The following is an 18,129-nucleotide window of genomic DNA, read 5'->3' as shown; positions in this document are numbered from 1 at the left end:
GTCAATCTGTTCTCTTCTCTTTCATCAGGATGCTAATTGTACAGGGGTACTGCAATCCCACCAGGAAGGGCAGATGAGCGAAAGAATGTCTACGTTTTCTGACTCTTCATTCATTCAACTGTATTTATTGAGCGCTTACTGTGTGCGGAGCACTGGCCTAAGCGCTTGGAAAGTACGCTTCAGCAAAAATAGAGACAATCCCTACCCATCAATGGACTCAACTCATCCATTCCCTATCCCCTAAACTAGATTCGTGAAGGATTTCCTTTTTCACTTTTCTTCCAGGTGTGGATGGGACAGGAGATTTTCAGAGAATGGTGAAAATCCTTTTCCTTCCTCCCTAGGGGGAGTGGATGGGATAGGAGTTGGCATTCGTTCATTCATCCGATCGTATTTATTGAGCGCCTCCTGTGCGCAGAGCACTGTACTAAGCGCTTGCAGGGGTCGGTGGTGGGGATGATAGAGGTATTTGAATGGAGGGGTGAAGGTACTATTCGTGCATGCATGACCAGACCGGCAGAACTCTTTCAGGTGGAAGATTTGGACAGCAGGAGCTTCAGATTTGGACAGCAAAAAGTCCTGAGAGGGGGAGTAACTGAGTGTGGAGAGACCAGAGTCCCCCCAGCAGACATAGACACACACACACACACACACACTCTCTCTCTGTCTCTCTCTCTCTTTCTCTCTAATAAACACTAGCCAAAAAAAGAGAATCTGTAGCCGACAATCAGCCCGAAAGGCGGGGGGGGGGGGGGGGGGGGGGGGGGGGAGTCTGGGAAGGGTGTCGAGGGATTTTCCCAAATCAACACCTTACTAGACGGAGGCAGGGAGCTGTTTTCAGTTGCAGATCTGTACCTGGTGGTGCCCAGTGGAAAGGTGTGAATTTTGGGTAGCGCCCAAAAGACCAGAGTCTTTGGAAGGAAAGAAATTAGAATAAAGGAGGGGAAGGAAGCCACCGGCCAAGGGTCCCGTTTGTGAGTCCGGGATAGATGTGCCTGGATACACCCCAGCGCTCAGAGCAGTGCCTGGCACAGAGTGAGCGCTTAACAGAGACCGTGATGGTGATGAGGATGATGATGATGATGATGGAGGGGCCGGGGGTCCTTCGGCTTAGGGGAGAGGGGGCCGAGAGGGCTAACAGACAGTCGGCGAACCGAGCGCTGAAAGAGTAAAGGATTGGTGTGGATGGCACAGTCGGCTTCTCCACGGCCCTGCAGAGGTGTGGGCCGGGGGGATGGGGGGGATGGCAGGGGGCAGGGGGAGGGAGGGGGCCCACCTCCGGCCGGCCTTCATTCGATCCTATTTATGGGGCGGTTGTGCCTTCGTTCGATCCTATTTATGGGGCGGTTGTGGGTGCGGAGCCCCGGCCTAAGCGCTTGGAGAGAACGGCGCCCCTTTCCCTAAAGACAGACGGTCCGGCCGCCGGCCCGACTGGGCCCGGCCCAACGGTCCGCGGGGAGGGCTCAGCCCGGGCTGATGCCCTCTCCAGCCCCCTCCTCCCCCCAGGCCCCTCCCAAGCACCTTCCTCCCCCCCACCCCCCCTCCCAAGCACCTTCCTCCCCTCCCCAGCCCCCTCCTCCCCCAGCCCCCCTCCCCTCCCCAGCTCCGTCCCCAGCCCCCTCCCTAGTCCCTTGCCCAGCTCCTTCCTCTCCCTAGCCCCCTCTCCCCCCCCAGCCCCCTCTCCCCTCCGTAGCCCCCTCTCCCCCCCAGCCCCCTCTCCCCTCCGTAGCGCCCTCCCCCGCGGCGGGCCCGTCCCCCCGGGGCGGGTCGGGGCGGGGCTGGGGGCGGCGGGAGCCTGCCCGTGTCCGCCCGCGGGGGAGCCGCCTCGTGCCCTCGGGCTGGCAGCCGCCCCCCGCCCCGGCTCCCCCCCTCCTCCTCTTCTTCCTCCTCCTCATCTGCTCCTCCTGCTCCTCATCCGCTCCTCCTCCTCCTTCGTCTCCGTCCTCCGCCCCCCGCGTCCGCCCGCCCGCCCGCCCGGCCGGCTCTGCGGCTGTGCTCCCGCTGCCCGCTGCCCGGTGCCCGCTGCCCGCTGCCCGGTGCCCGTCGCCCGGTGCCCGTCGCGGGGCGGGCGGGGGTCCGGGCGGGGCCAGGGGCCCCCTGGGGCAGGGCGAGCGGAGCCGGGCCGGGCCCCATGTGGCAGGAGGCGATGAGGCGGCGCCGCTACCTGCTGGACCGGGCGGGGGTGGCGGGGGTCCCCGGGGACGCGGGGGTCCCGGGGCTGGCGGGGCTGGCGGGGCCCGGGGGCGGCTGCCCCCGCGGCGGGGCCGGGGCCGGGGCCGGGGCCGGGGCCGGGGCCGCCGGGCAGCCCAAGTCCCGGGACTGGCTGTACGAGTCGTACTACTGCATGAGCCAGCAGCACCCGCTCATCGTCTTCCTGCTGCTCATCATCATGGGCGCCTGCCTGGCCTTCCTCTCCGTCTTCTTCGCCCTGGGGCTGGTAAGTGCCCGGCCCCCCGGCCCCCCGGCCCCCCGGCCCCCGGGGAGCCCGCCGGCTCCGAGCCCCTCCCCGGACGCCGAGGACCCCGGGCCCCCTCTCTGCCTCCCTCTCTGCCCCCCTCTCTCTCTGCCCCCCTCTCTGCCCCTTCCCGGAGGAGCCGCGGACACATCCCCCCTTCCTCTCCCCCAACTTTCCCCTTCCCTGTCCTCTCCTCTCACTCTCCCCTTTCTCTCCGCCAACTCTCCCTTCCCGTCCCGCTAACTGTCTCCCCTTCCTCTCCTCTAACTCTCCCCTTCCTCTTCCTTTCCTCTACCTCTCCCCCTTCCTCTTCCTTTCCTCTCCCCTAACTCTCTCCTTGCACTTCCCCTCCTCTCCTCTAACTCTCCCCTCCCGTTCCACTAACTCTCCCCTCCCACTAACTCTCCCCTTCCTCTTCCTTTCCTCTCCTCTAACTCTCCCCTTCCTCTTCCTTTCCTCTCTCTTCTAACTCTCCCCTTCCTCTTCCTTTCCTCTCTCTTCTAACTCTCCCCTTCCTCTTCCTTTCCTCTCCTCTAACTCTCCCCTTCCTCTCCTCCACCTCCCTTCCTCTCCTCTAACTCTCCCCTTCCTCTCCTCTAATTCTCCCCTTCCTCTCTGCCAACTCTCCCCTTCCTCTCTCCTTCCTCTCCTCTGACTCTTCCCTTCCCCTTCTCTAAATCTCCCTCCCTCTCGGCCAACTCTCCCCTTCCCCTCTCCTTCCTCTCCTCTAACTCTCCCCTTCCCCTCCTCTAACTCTCCCCTTTTCCCCTTCTCTAACTCTCCTTTCCCTCTCTTCCAACTCTCCCCTTCCTCACCAGTAACTTGCCCTTTCGTCTCCTAACTCTCCCCTTCCTCTTCCCTTCCTCTCCTCTAACTCTCCCCTTCCCCTCCCCTAACTCTCCCCTTTTCCCCTTCTCTAACTCTCCCCTTCCTTTCCCCTGCCAAGTGTCTATCCACCCCATCCTCCTCCCCAGCCCCGCAGACCCTGCAGGGAGAGAAAGTTTGCCGGCGGTTTTGGACCCAGGGAAAGTTGGTTGGCTTTCCCTGGGCGGACAGGCAGGACACAGAGAGTTTTCCCCCCGCACCTGGTTGTCACCCTCCAAGCCGTGCCCCTCTGGACTAGCCAGGGCAGGGCTTCAACTTCCCACGGACCGTGTCCGGTTGAAGTCTCAGACTCCCTGCTTCGCTTGAGCCGTTCTGGGTCGTGGCTGTTTTTTCCTTCTCCCTGTTCTGCCTTTGCTCTGCGCTCTCGAGTCCTCCTGCCGCGATTTCTTTCTTTTGGCTTTCTTTCAGTAACCAACTTTTCTCCTCCTCCTCTCCCCCTCCTCGTCATCTTCTTAGAGCAGAAAGCGTTTAACAAATACCATCGTTATTATTATTATTATCATTATTACCGTTAATTCTCCCCCGCCCTTTACTACTGACGCCTTCATTTCACTCTCCACATCCTTGCGGTTTTCTACTTGCTACTTTCCCTTTTTTCAATCTTTTCGTTCGTTTGGGATGTTGCTTCTTTCCCTATTATTGTGCTTATTTCTCCCCCTTCTTTCATACGGTAAGAGTACATTCTTTCTGAGCCGCTGCTTCCTTCTGGCTTTCCCCACCGTTATTCCTTTCCCTCCTTTCTTTTTTTTCCCCCTTCCCTGCTACTCCCTCTTGTCTTCCTCTCTTGCTTTGCCTATATATCATTTCTATTTCTCCACTCATGTTTGACACTTTTACTGGTCTGTTTGGGTGGCGAGACTTTCTATCTTGTTTCTTTCCCAACTGGTTTAATTTGCTCCTCTCCTTTTGCTGATTTCCTCCTATTTTTGTGGATTATTCTCTTCTCTCCCTTTGGGAGGAGGTTGTCGGGCGAAAGTAAGTGCCCTCCGGCAGGAGAGAGAGGGGACACCAGACAGACCTATAGGTGCCTTGTTGGAACCAATGCATAGTTGTGTCCAGGCAGACTGCCCCTTAGGGCAAATGTACTGTACTAATTTTCTCAGAACACAGAGAACTGCTTTGGCCAATAATGATCTTAATTACTCTCCTCCTATTGTCTCTATCCTTTCTTCCTCATTTTCCCCCTTGCCGCTCGCTCATCTCAACAAGATCCATCTCTTCCTCACCTCATCTCACACACTCTCTCATTCACTTACTCCCACACTGGTCTCGTGTCTGCCCTGCATTTCCATCCCTCACAACATTTGACTTCAGTCCCATCATTTTGGTAGCCTCAGTAGTGCCCATCTGCCCCGGCCAATGGCCTGCAGAGCTTGGGGGCTGCGAACAGTCAGTGGGGCAGAGTAGTCCTGGGGATGGACGTGGCCTATGGAAAGAGCTGATCTGCTGTCATTGCTGTGACAGTGGCAAATGCGGGAAGAGCTAATCAAATGAGATCTCTCCAGAAATGGGCTCCTGGCCAGGAGTGGGTTGAAGTGAAGAAGTAGGTAGAGTCTAAAAGACAGGAGTTCTTCCAGTTAGGAAGATGCCAAGCACATCTTGATTCAGGGTGGGAACTCTCCATCCATCTGTACTAGAAAACATTGTCTGACTGGGTGGAAGAATAAACACTTTAGACAAATATGTAGATTATAGCGATTGGGCTTCCATTACCAATTCATTGCCTCCTGTTTCTTCTCTGTTGGCAGATTAGCTGTATTTACTTTCCACACTTAGAATCCCTAAAAGCTTGACTTGGAAGAACCTTTGACACAATCTCCTTAGGAACACCCCCCCCCCCGCCCCGCCCCAACACACACACAGAGGGAAATTCTGCACATAAATAAATGGGTATTGTTTTATACCAACTAGATAATGAAGAGCGTTTATGAAGTTTGATGCCCTGGGTACCACTTACCACCTAAAAAAAATCTGAAGTTTGGGAAACTGAAGTTTCTAGATAAGCACTCTGTAATTTTGAGAGGAAAGATCCCCTCGAGTTACCTGTTATTTCTTGTGCTTCTCAGTCCCAAAAGCAGTTGTCAATAGTTTTAAGGAAAAAAAAAAGTGCAGTATCTGAATTGCGCAGACTGGATAAAATTCAATCATAAAATCTATAGTAGACAGTAAAATTCTCATTTCGCATTTTTGATTCTTTTTGTATTCACTGTTCAGAATGTTGTAGGTGGAATAGCATCATTTGAGATCACCGATGGGGATGGAAGGAGGAGAAACCTTGGGTGTGGGGAGGAAGCTTAGGGAAAAGCCACAGTGAAATGGCGGGGAAGGAGAAGACAGAGAACTAGTCAAGAGAGCCACTTTCTAAGGATCTGTCTCAGCTGTGTCATCGGCTTCTCTCCTTGACCCGTACCTGCCAAGCTAGAGAAAAATCCAGTCCACCCCATTCTTATCTCTCATATCACACTCTCCAGGCTGATTCTCTGCTTACCCTTTCTGGTGTCCCCTCTGGGGAGCAGTAACAAGGCATTGGATCAGAAACTCCAGATGTGGGTGCACCAGTTTTTTGAAATCCCTCCAACATCCTTTACATAGTCCATTTTGAATAGTCTCATTTCGTTTTGTCATCTAGATATCTTGACTGTGGATAGCATTGTCTTAGAGTGATGCAGAGATTACGCTTGCTGTCCCATGAGAGGTGGTGCTACTTGGATTCCTAATCAAGGAAAATTTAGTTTCCTCGGATTGTGTGGTGGTTCTTGCACCTGGTAGTAATCGAAATGAATATATTGGAGAAAATGTTACACCATGACCCTGGATGCTTTGTGCAAATATGGCTAAATCTCCTCCCGATAAAGCCCAGTCAGGAAGCAACCTGGAAACTGGAGAATGCGGGACCTGGAATCATAGCAAGCCAGTACACAAACCCCACATGAAATCCAGAAGCCTGAGACCCAACAGACCCTCAGTGCCTATCGTATGTGCGGGAGAGAACTAGCTCTGTTATTTTCCTTTTCTTTAATTGCAGTACTAGTCATTAGCCCTCATCATGACATTTTGGTTAAGATATGGTGCTAGGTTCTGCTAATCATGCACCTGGAAAGTAATTAAGAGACACTTACTCAATCTCCTGTGGAGGACAAGCAATGCCTTGGAAACCAGAAGGGTACTGTCTCTCTATTCTGGTCTTTACAACTTCCAGAAAGAGAATTCAGACATCCTTGCTAGTTCATTTCTTAGCATGTAACATCTGTTGTGTTTCTGAAATCACTGCAGTGTTATTTCATTCTCTATCCTTCTATGACAATTTTAAAGTCACTCCACAATCTTTCCTACCCGAGGTGAAACAATTTCAGTTTTTTTAGTCATTCTTCATAGGTCTCATTCAAATTTTTTTGTACTAGCTGACTTAAATTTATCTTTTCTCAGTTTCATTCTATATTATATGAATCATACTTCTCATTACTATGAAAAAAAATCACTCTTTTATATTACTGAACTTAGTTATTGTGCACTTTTCAAATATTTATAAAATGGTACCTCCCACCATATTGTTTGACCAGGCTGTTTCATTCTTTTCTCACACTGGGTTCCTCTCAATAGGGTTGTTTTTTTGTTTGTTTGTTTGTTTTCTTTGGCTCTTCCCTGAATCTACAATGATTTCTCTATGGCTTGATGGTATCAGTGGTGATCTTGGAGTTGTAAATCATTTATGCTTTTCCATCTCTCCTGTTAGATTGTAAACTCCTAGAGGCTAGGTAGCATGTTTTTCACTTTTATTGTACATGTCTTCCAGTGCTCTACACATTGATTTTTAATCAGTACCATTGGTTGTTGGGATACACCATACAAAAGCATCCGAGGCTTCCTAGAGATTTAATTTGGTGACCTCTGAACCAATTGGACATTTTTGGTTTCAATTTTACTCTGCCCTGTCCGTGAGTTTCAGAAGGCAAAGTTTTTAACCATTTGGATAAAGAAATCCAATGTCAAAAAGTAATTGGACAAAGAAATCCTTTTTTTTCATCTGGGGTTCGGTATTAGGGCCATTTTCTCTCACATTGGGTGTTGTGTGGTTGTCTGGCTTACCATTCCCCAAGATGGCTACTGCTGGCATTGAGATCCTTTTTCTTCTTTAGAATTTGCAATTAACAACTCCTGCTTCCTCCTATTGATGTTCTCTTAGTTCATTCAGTATCTATCAACCATTCAAATCCACCTGGTTACTCCAGTTAAAGAGAGGAACAATATTGGACAAAGAGCAGAGTGACTTGGCACCAGTGGCCCCCAAACCAGTGGTTTTGGGGATTTCCTTAACAGCCCTTAGCAGGAAGAGCTTTTAAAGAAGCTCTCAAGAATGGTTTATGGGTTGTTCACCTCTTCTTTCTTATCCTTTTGTGAGGGCTGTTTCAATATCCCTAAAATTCTATTCTCAAAAGACAAAGCAAACTTATTATGTGCTGTTGCACACGTGTTAAATCACTTTACAATATCAACTTTCATAGTTCAGTTGTTCTTCCAGGGCCAGTTACTTTAAAGTGTTAGTTTAGATGACAGTTTTCAGAGGCATGGGAAAGGGGCTTCATCAATTTGTGGAATCACACAATAATCAGATATACTGAAGGAAGGGAAAAAAGCTAAGGTTCTGCCTCTGAACAGATGAGGGAGAAACACAAAGGGATGATCCAGCAAGGAGAACAATTTTTCATTAAAATTTAGTGAGATGATTTCATTTGTAAAATTGGATGAAAAGTTGCCTTTTGGAGACATCCAACTCAGGATACTGAAACATTTCCTTTGGGATGTTGCCAAGATTTCCACTTAACATGTTCTTACTAGAATAATCTGGCTCAGATATTGTTTTAGAGCTAAGAGATCTAAGATCTAATTCCCTGCTTTCATCAAATATGCCTGATTTCTATATTCACCAGGTCCCAGTAGAAGAAAAGGTTTAGCCATTCTTTTGAGTGAGTCTGTGTGTTTGTGTATGTGTACATGCATGTGCATGTATGTATGCTTTCAGAATATCTGATCCGAAAAAGGTGTTCTAGAATATTCATGGCTGTTGTATTGTTTTGCGTTTATGGATTCCTTCATATTCAGTGACCTGTAGTGTATATTAGCCTAGTAGAAGATAACCTTACCATACCCTTACCTTATTGCAGTTTTTCATTTGATGAAAAAGGTTTTCTTTTACTACATATTGACCTCTTCTTGCTTGGTGGTCTATGGGATTGAATAATTAAAATTTGAGTTAAAATCAATCCCAACAGACTTTTCCCAACTTTGTATAATTTATTCATATAAAAAATTTAGTTTAGAATAAAAAAGAAATATGGATCTGTTGGGAACACTTCTGATACCCTGTAAAAGAAAATCCATTGTTTGCCTAGCACTGGTCTTTCAACTAGGTATTTCTGAAAGTGCACTGTACTCTAGAAGTAGACAGTCCGAAGTGGGCACGTTAAGTGAGACAAAATTTGAATTGGCCTCAACATTAGCAATCTCTCCCCACATATAAACACAGAATCGGTTTATATGTTATATGGTTTGCTTCATGAATGGCAGTTCTTCCAAAGTATTTTGATATTTCATGTGAAAGAGACCAGATTTTCTCAAAATGTAACAAAAATTGGAGTGAAAACACTACCCAGGCAGGGACACTGCAGGATTGGCAGTGTGACGGTAAGTTTGGGGGATTCATGTCAAAAATGATGGATGACCCTCGGTCCTCAGATGTCGGGACTAAACGTGGGAATTGCCAGTCATGCCCAAGCTTGTCGAGTAGTACCTCCTTCAAAAAGTGAAAATTACAAAAGAGACTACCTAATTTTAGAACTAGCAACACCCTGAAATGCATTGAAATTGAGCAGGTTTATTTGCAATTAACCCCCCCTCCATCCCCAAAACCCAAACTATAAACCAGAAAACAAACAGTACCCTTAGCTAACTGAGAGAAAAGGTGAGGGAGAGAGAAAATGAGATAGAGTAGTGGTGAGAGAGGAGGGAGGGAGTAATGGACTCCCTCCCATTAGTGAACTAAAACACCAAATTTGTCTATTGTGTGGGGAATGAACAATTAATGGTGTTGGACATTTTCCTTTACCAATATATTTCAACCCTAGTTTGGTAGGCAAGACTTCATGGCTCACTGGTTCTTTAGCTTCTTTGCTGAGATGACAAACTAATGCTAGTTATAAAATGGTCACTTTGTTGGAAGGAACCCGAGTGAGAAGTACAGTTTTTTCATAAACCAGTGAGCGTTCATCAGACAGTACTAGCATTTGGTTACTACCGACTGAAGCAGCGTTTGGAGGAGCCTGATCTCACAGGTCCTGTGATAGATTCCTTTGTCCCTCTGTCTCCAAGGAGCAAGTGTGTGGGTTTTATTTCACGTGCCATTCCAAAAGGCAATGCAAATAACGAAGCAGAAAAAAAATTACAAGCTGCCAGTGACCTGTGGGTGTTATGAAGGAAAAGAGAAAAAAACACTGAGTAGTCACCTTACTAGAGGTGAGAGAACAATCTAACTTGAGCTGAAGAGATGGTAAACTTCTGAAGATCAGAACAAAAAAATCAGTCAAATGATTGACATGTGACTCGGTGAGTCAAGATATAAAAGATTTAGGGACAGCAAGGGTTTCTTTTGCTTGCTGTGGGCCTGGAGAACTTTAACTGCTTTTTTGCATATCCCACTAAGGATGTGTACATTCGCTAAAAAGTCTGAGGTGCCACCCTCCTCATAGCCAGGAGGGAATTTTGGAGAGGGTGAGCTTACTTCAGCAATCCTTGTCACATCTTTCAGCTTTGAACAGGCTGTGAAAAGGATTGTCAAATCACCCTCACCACCTCCAAAATTCCCTCCTGACTGTGTTGAGCGGGTCACCTTAGAATTTATTTTCACATGAAAGGATTCTTTATCAACAGAACTCACCAAATTCTGCCCAGTGTATTTTTTTATGATATTTGTTAAGCGCTTAGTATATTCCCAGCACTGTTTTAAGCCCTGGGGTCAATACAAGGTAATTTGCCCCACTTGGGGCTCACAGGCTTCATCCCCATTTTACAGATGAGGTAACTGAGGCACAGAGAAGTTAAGCGGCTTGCCCAAGGTCACACAGCTGACAAATGACTGAGCCGGGATTAGAACCCACGTCCTCTGACTCCCAAACCCATACTCTTTCCACTAAGCCACGCTGCTTCCCCAGTACATATTTTGGGGAGAGAGTAGTTAGAAAACTGGGGAATATTCTTCTGACCTCGCCAGCCCACTTGAGCTCAGTACACGGCATCATTAATGGAAACCGCTTCCTTGCGTGCATGGGTACATGTAGCAATGACTGCAGTATTGGAACAGTCTAGGCAGGCAGTGTGGCCTAGTGGAACGAATAAAAGACTTGGGTTCTAGTCCTGGCTCTGCCACCTGCCTGCTTTTTCTTTGTGCCAGTCACTGAACTTCCCTGGGCCTGTTCCCTCATCCAGAAAATAGGGATTGAACTACCTTTCTCCTTCTATTTTAGATTTCAAGGGCCACATTGGACAGGAACTGTGTCTAATCTGAGGCTCTTGAATCTACCCCACTTCTTAGAACAATGCTTGGCCAATAAGTGCTTAATAAAAACCATTATTATCATCATTATTACAGCAGAGTTTCCTTAATGCAAGGTTTCTGAAAAGCACAGTACTCTCGTTATAGAATGATGTGTATTTTGGAAATTCCATTGTATTTCAACGTTACTTCCATCATCAAGAAGAAGCGCCGGAACTATCAGAAGTTTTTAATAGAATTTCATTTTCTCATCATTACTATTAGAATATTAGCCAGAGCCTTTAAAGACTGGTGACTGAAAGATGTGACTTAATGCCTCAGGGATTACAATTTACCATGCCAACTACAGCGGGAAGCAGCCTGGCCTAGTGGAAAGAGGACAGGACTGGGAGTCGGAGGAGCTGGGTTCTAAACCTGGTTCTGTCTATTGCCTGCTGTGTAAATTTGGACAAGTCCCTTAACTTCTCTTGATCTGTTTTCTCATCTGTAAATTGGGGATCCAAAACCTGTTCACCCTCCTACTTACACTGTGAGCCCCATGAGAGGCGGGGAGTGTGTCCAACGTGATTATCTGGAGAAGCGGCGTGGCTCAGTGTAAAGAGCGTGGGCTTGGGAGTTAGAGTTCATGGGTTCAAATCCCCGCTCAGCCACTTGTCAGCTGTGTGACCTTGGGCAAGCCACTTAACTTCTCTGTGCCTCAGTTCCCTCATCTGTAAAATGGGGATTAATACTGTGAGCCCCACGTGGGACAACCTGATCACCTCATATCCTCCCCAGCACTTAGAACAGTGCTTTGCACACAGTAAGCTCTTAACAAATACCAACATTATTATTATTATTGTTGCTGTATGCACCCCAGTGCTTGGCATATGATACGTGCTTAACAAATACCATTAAGATGTGGGGCCCAGCTGAAATAATGGAAAGAGTGTTGAAATATAATGGAATTTCCAAACTACATGTCATTCTATAATGAGAGTACTGTGTTTTTCAGAAATCTTGCATTAACTCCATGCTGTAGCAATAATGATAATAATGGTTTTTACTAAGCACCTATTTGCCAAGCACTGTACATTAGCTAAGAAAAGTGTAAAAGGTGCAACATCTCCACACGGGGTCCGTGTGCCTACCAAAGCATTGATGCCATCAGGAAGCCCAGACACTGGCAATTGCTAAAGAAATTTGGCCATTTCCTAGCTGTGGTCAATCGATCTGTCAGTTGAATTTATTGAGCATTACTGTGCACAGAGCACAGTACTAAGTGCTTGGGAGAATAAAGTAAAACAGAGCTTGTAGACATGTTCTCTGCCCACAGTGATCTCACAATCTAGGCAGGGAGACACGTGTTAATATAAATAAATTATGGATATGTTCATAAGATCTCTGGAACTGAGGGAGGCATGCATAAAGAGAGAAAATCCAAGTGCAAGAAGGATGCGGAAAGGAGGGGGAGAAGAGGAAATGAGGGCTTAATCAGGGAAGGCTTCCTGGAGGAGATGTGCCCTCAAAAAGACTTTGAAGGTGGGGAAAGTCAGGTCTATCAGATATGTCAGATATGTCATCATATCTGTCAGATATAAGGGAGGGCGTTCCAGAGGCAGGATGAGGGCGAGAAATTGGCGTCATCGTCTAGGTCATCTAAGAGATTGTAACAGAAGACAGATCAGATTCTAGAAGCCCACAAAGCTAAGAGGTAGAAATGGCATTAGACTTTACAGGTAGCAAAAGCAATATTGCAGAAAGGTACGGGCTTTATATGCGTGTAGTGTGGGAGGGAGTATGTGTCACATATTGGTCTTGGTCCCACTCACATGCTGTAATAAATTTATAATAATTAGCATCATCCAACTCCAAAGGGAAGCTGTAAGAATATAAAGCCCTGAATAGGAATGAGAAAATCCATGGTGAAGTGCCTCACAAAATGTATGTTACCTTAGAAATGTTAAATAACACATGTATTTCAGCACGCTTTAAAGACCAGCTAGCTTCTGAATACAGGTTCTGTTTTCACATACAGACCAAATGCCGAGCTCCCTTCCTTCATGTTTTATAGAGACTCTAGGGGCATTGCTCAGTGAAAAAGCCTGCTTACACTTAAGGCATGTGCAGAATTTTCAGACCTGAACGACATGCAAATATCCACAATGATTTATAAGCTAAATTACCGAGATCGTACAGTAGGACATGCAAGGCATAGCATGAGAAATCTTAGAAATGCCAATTTCCAAGAGTGATGTCAGTGTAAATACTCATGTTGCCCAACAATATTATGCTCGTCCAAGTGCTTGGTACAATGCTCAGCACACAGTGCTCAAGAAATATGGTTGACTATTTGAAGATAACTTGCTCCAAAAATAAATGTTTCCTATAAATTAGTGGGCATTTTGATAACTCCTGAAATACAGGTCTGTCTTAGGAAGGAAAGCAAAATCTCTTTGCTTGTTTTGTGGTGAAGATCTGTCTGTATCTAAACACCAGTATAAAAAGCCTGGATAGAGTCAGGGGCAGAGCCAGGAGGATGGAGGAAGGGGAGATCTTGAAGTTTCCCCTTTCCTTACACAGATCTTCATCCCCAAATACAGATAATAATAATAATAATAATAATGATGATGATGATGGCATTTGTGAAGCGCTTACTATGTGTGAAGCACTGTTCTAAGCGGTGGGGGGATACCAGGTGACCAGGTTGTCTCATGAGGGGCTCACAGTCTTAATCCCCATTCTACAGATGAGGTAACTGAGGCCCAGAGAAGTTACGTGACTTGCCCAAAGTCACACAGCTGACAATTGGCGGAGCCGGGATTTGAACCCATGACCTCCGACTCCAAAGCCCATGCTCTTTCCACTGAGCCACGCTGCTTCTCTAATGCAAATGCAGCTCTAATGATAGTCCTTGTTAATTTTAATTTTCTGAGACATCCTCTTTACAGTCATGCAATAAATACGACTATTTCAACTCAAAAGGAAACCTTGACTGCCAGCACTTTTGGATTGGCTTTAGTCCCCTGCATCCCAAATTCTTACGTTTTTACTACAGATGGCTTCTGAAAGGGTAAACAATCCCTGCCACTGAAATTGCAGAGGAACTTTAGAATTGGTGCATAAAGTGATAATGACTTAACCTTACCTAATCTACTATGGGATCTTTACTAGGTCCTTGAAAATAAGTGTACAGTTTGAGCATGAGTAAGGTGCCAAATCCACTTTATTTGGGGAATGGAAGGACTAAATTGGGAGGCTAGGTTCTTGGCCAGGTAGTCTTTTTAAATACTCAGCAATATATATTGTAGTATTTAGTGTTAACGTAGCACCATGTAAATGCTATGTGATGTGTGAAGCCCTTCATAAATAAAGCAGCAGGATATGTCAGAATGGCCAGGAGAGACTCCAGGAACAATCAGGAAGATGTAGTAAAGAAGACTGGGTGGCTAGTAAATATATATCTCTGAATGCCTAGGAAAAATAGTATTTCGTAGTCTCTTGTTTTGAAGTCATTAAAGTTCAGTGATTGTAGTTATCACCAGAGAGGATTGTATGTGAGAAATGCTTCTGAAATGACGAGCAAAATGGGCATAAAATACAATTTCAAAAATATCTGTGGACTCTAATACAATCACCTGTCTTCCTGAACATGTCTGTCTCATGCACGATGATGCAATCTAATGCCTTTTACAGTTGAATATGAATTTCCAAATTTCTATTTACATTTAGAAAACTTTAAATGGGGTTCATATAAGGACATTCTAAATAGTGATTGTTTAAAATAAGCTCCTTGGGATTGTTCTGCTGGAGTGTGATCAAGGTTGACAAAATGTTTGTGGCCCAGTTTTGGTCTGCTACAAAAAGGCTAAAGGCAAATTACTTTTGCTGCACAGAATGGGGCATTATGAGCCTAAGTACTAAAGAGAGCTGTAGAAACATAATATGTCCCAAAATTGAAACTACTGAGCCCTCTTCTTATAGAGGTAATTCATTAAAATATGCCATTTACCCAAAAGTATAATTTAGTATCACACACCCGCTCTATTCTTTAACCATTAAAATGAAGGGCCAAATCAGACCCATTGATTAGAAAAGACGAGATTGCAATTGAAAAGGCTGAAGAAGCTTGGTGAGGAGAACTGTGGAAGGTCTCAGTGATTCATCACCTGAAATAAAAGAATTACCACAAAATAAAAGCCCTAAATGCCTCTGTGACTTTAAAATCTTCATAATTAAGGAGCATCCGGCTTTATCAGAAAATATACTTGGAAGGTGAAAGGAATGTTGAATAGAAAATTGCTGAATAAACTAGACAGTACACAAGATCATGAAAAGGACCATCTCAGCAATTTGATTAACTCATTTCAGGTATTTTAATATAAGAGATCAGATTGCAGTGTGCCACAGGGGGATAAAGTAGACATATTAAAATCTCTTTTCTCTCCCCCTCTAGACTATACACTCATTGTGGGCAGGAAATCTGTCTACCAACTCTGTTATATTGTACTCTCTCAAATATTTAATACCGTGCTCTGCACACAGTAAGCACTCAATAACTATGATTGATTGACTCTGGAGTCATGGCCTGGGGGAATGATTTGTCCAATTTGAAAATGTTTTACAATTTGGCTGCTGTTTTAGGCTTCTTACCCTAGAATAAGTTGCCTCTGTGCCTTGGAAGTTAGTACCACCAACTCCAGGTTTCCTGGGAGAAGGGAGTCTGTAGTCCATGAAGTGTACATCTGTTCTTGGGTGGTTTCAGGGGACTTTTGCTGTTCTTTCTGTTGCCCCTCTGAACTGTGTGGAAACCAAGCGTGTCCTGTGTCGAGGTAGGGCTGCCAACCATCTGTGAATTCACAAGCAGTCCATAAAAGTGCATTGGAATTGGCCAGCATCTACAAAGCCTGGGAAGCAGCATGGCCTAGTGATTAGAGCCCAGGCCCAGGAGGCAGAAAGACGTGGGTTCTAATTCCAGCTCCACCACTTGTCTGCTGTGTGACCTTGGACAAGTCACTTCACTTCTCCTGTGCCTCAGTTACCTCATTCATAAAATGGGAATCAAGACTGTGAGCCCCATGTGGTACACGGACTGTGTCCAACCTGATTAGCTTGTGTCTTCCAGCACTTAGAACAGTGCTTGACACATAGTAAGTGCTTAACAAATACAATTATTATTATTATTATCATTATCATTATACTAATATTTGGATACCTGTCAATACAGGTGGCCACTACATGGAGGAAACAACATAAGCATCGTAATGGCACTTAAATTGGATTCAATTGGAGTAGTGATTTTATGCGAATATCTGATTAATTTTAAACCATCCTCTAGCTAGGACAAGTAACTTTGGGACCTTCCAAAGCAACTTTTGCTGCTCGATTTTACCAAAGTGACTCACTTGAGATGTGGACTCTTTTCTTATGTGAATGCCTTTTCTAGGGAAGCTGTTTTGAAAGCTCCTTTGGTTGATGTCTCTTTTCATGGAATAACAAATCTAGTTTTCTTCTTCCTGAGATTTACAGTCTAATGGAGGCAGACCAAGATTTAATCTGTCATCAGTGACATTATAAATTTTAAAATGGTGTCTCCTAAATGACTGCGAGATCTACAGAAGATACATCGAGGGCATTGGTTAGTTTCACCAACGTCAACCACACGTCTACGTCAGTGGCGGCCACGCCTCATGAGCCAAAGAGGCCCAAACCAAAAATACACCATAGCTGATCAAAACCGCCAGAAAGGACAGATTTCCGATTGGGGTCGGGGCCTTCTTAAGGTCAGGGATCATGTCTACTTACTCCATTGTACTCTCCCATCTGAGAATGAATGAAATTGTTGAAGTGGGAGCATTAGGCCGGAGCCATGACAGATTCTGGAGAGGGGCAGCTGCAAGGAGTTGAGGCATGGGCTGATGCTCCCATGGGGTGATGGATTCCCCTCTTCTTCAGCAGCCCACCTACAGCTATTTCCTCGTGGAACTGTTCCTCTTTCCAGCTCTCAGTCTACTGGGTGGGATGTCATGGTAGTCTCACGGGTCTATCGGGGAAATGTCAGCCAGAGTCAAAAAACATTGGAGACTAAGTGTGGCAGTGGCAGGTAAAGATACAACTTTAAATGAGGTGAATTATATCTGCTGCTCAGATCTCTCAGCCTCTGATTAGTTTTGTATCAACCCAGCATTTAGACCACTGCCTGGCACCTAGTAAGAGCTTAACAAATGCCATAGTTATTATCATTATTATTATTAATTCATCGTGCTAGTGGAGTGCCATAGGGAAGCCATTGTTTTTTTGTCTTCCCCTGCCTGTGCCATCTTTAAATCCAGGCATGATAATGAGTTTGGCTTTAGGTTTGCTATGATTAACAGTCTCATTTATCTTTGAATCCATTTATCAGAGGATATGCCATATTTTTGTTTTCTTATTATGAAAATATCCCCCTACATTATATATCCAGTAAATAGATGGTTCTTTAATATTAAACATTAACTCTGTGAATAATTACATTCCCAATTTAAAACGAAATGTTTCTTGTTTTTCCTCTGCAGTGTTTCTTGACTTAGATTAATGACGGTAAGTTTTTAAGCCCAAGTGCTTCACATTGTAACTTTCTCCTTTTATTTCTGTGTTCCTAGGACATTGAAGATCATGTGGCATTTTTAATAACAGTCCCAACAGCCCTTGCAATTTTCTTGGCGATATTTGTCCTCGTCTGCATCGAATCTGTGTTTAAGAAGCTACTTCGCGTTTTCTCTTTGGTCATCTGGGTGTGTCTCGTTGCCATGGGATATTTGTTCTTGTGTTTTGGAAGTACCATCTCACCTTGGGACCAGGTAAGTACATTTTTTTTACCACTTCATTCTTCGGTTCACAAAAGGTTGTCAACTATAGCCTAAGGCCTATATTACGGACAAAGAACCTGATTATCTTGGAGTAAGGCTTTTCCATACACATTAGTAAGTAGATGTCAGTTGCTTATCAAAAATTTCCTTGGGGATTAAAGGTGTAGGAGGCTTGAGAACAAGTTCACTGTCTAATTCTCTCTCTCCTGGATGATTTATGATCTCATTTGCCTAGAGTTTGGAAGACTGGACCGGATGATAGCTCATAGTTCCAGTTCAGTGATTCTGTGAAATTATCTAGATGATTTAAGAGAAATCTCAAGGTGCCTAAATAAACCATGTATTTTTTTTAACAGAAAATACTTATTCAGGAAACATTTATAAATTAGGGAATTGGGATGATATTCTGGTTAAAA

The 18,129-nt window shown here is 45.5% G+C and overlaps 1 protein-coding gene across 1 annotated transcript in view; it reads left to right on the top strand.

The window, feature by feature from the left end:
* The first annotated feature begins 2,131 nt into the window (after positions 1-2,131).
* Positions 2,132-18,129, top strand: part of ADCY2 (adenylate cyclase 2) — a 269,135-nt gene continuing 253,137 nt past the window's right edge. Inside the window, exons 1-2 of the mRNA XM_038770480.1 lie at positions 2,132-2,437; positions 17,507-17,704. Of these exons, the coding sequence (XP_038626408.1) occupies positions 2,132-2,437; positions 17,507-17,704 (504 nt within the window). The remainder of the gene's footprint in view (positions 2,438-17,506; positions 17,705-18,129) is intronic.

This window comes from Tachyglossus aculeatus, chromosome X3, assembly GCF_015852505.1.
Source record: "Tachyglossus aculeatus isolate mTacAcu1 chromosome X3, mTacAcu1.pri, whole genome shotgun sequence".
Classification (NCBI taxonomy): domain Eukaryota; kingdom Metazoa; phylum Chordata; class Mammalia; order Monotremata; family Tachyglossidae; genus Tachyglossus; species Tachyglossus aculeatus.
Note: the sequence above shows the minus strand (reverse complement) of the source record. Positions and strands in the feature narration are given on the sequence as shown.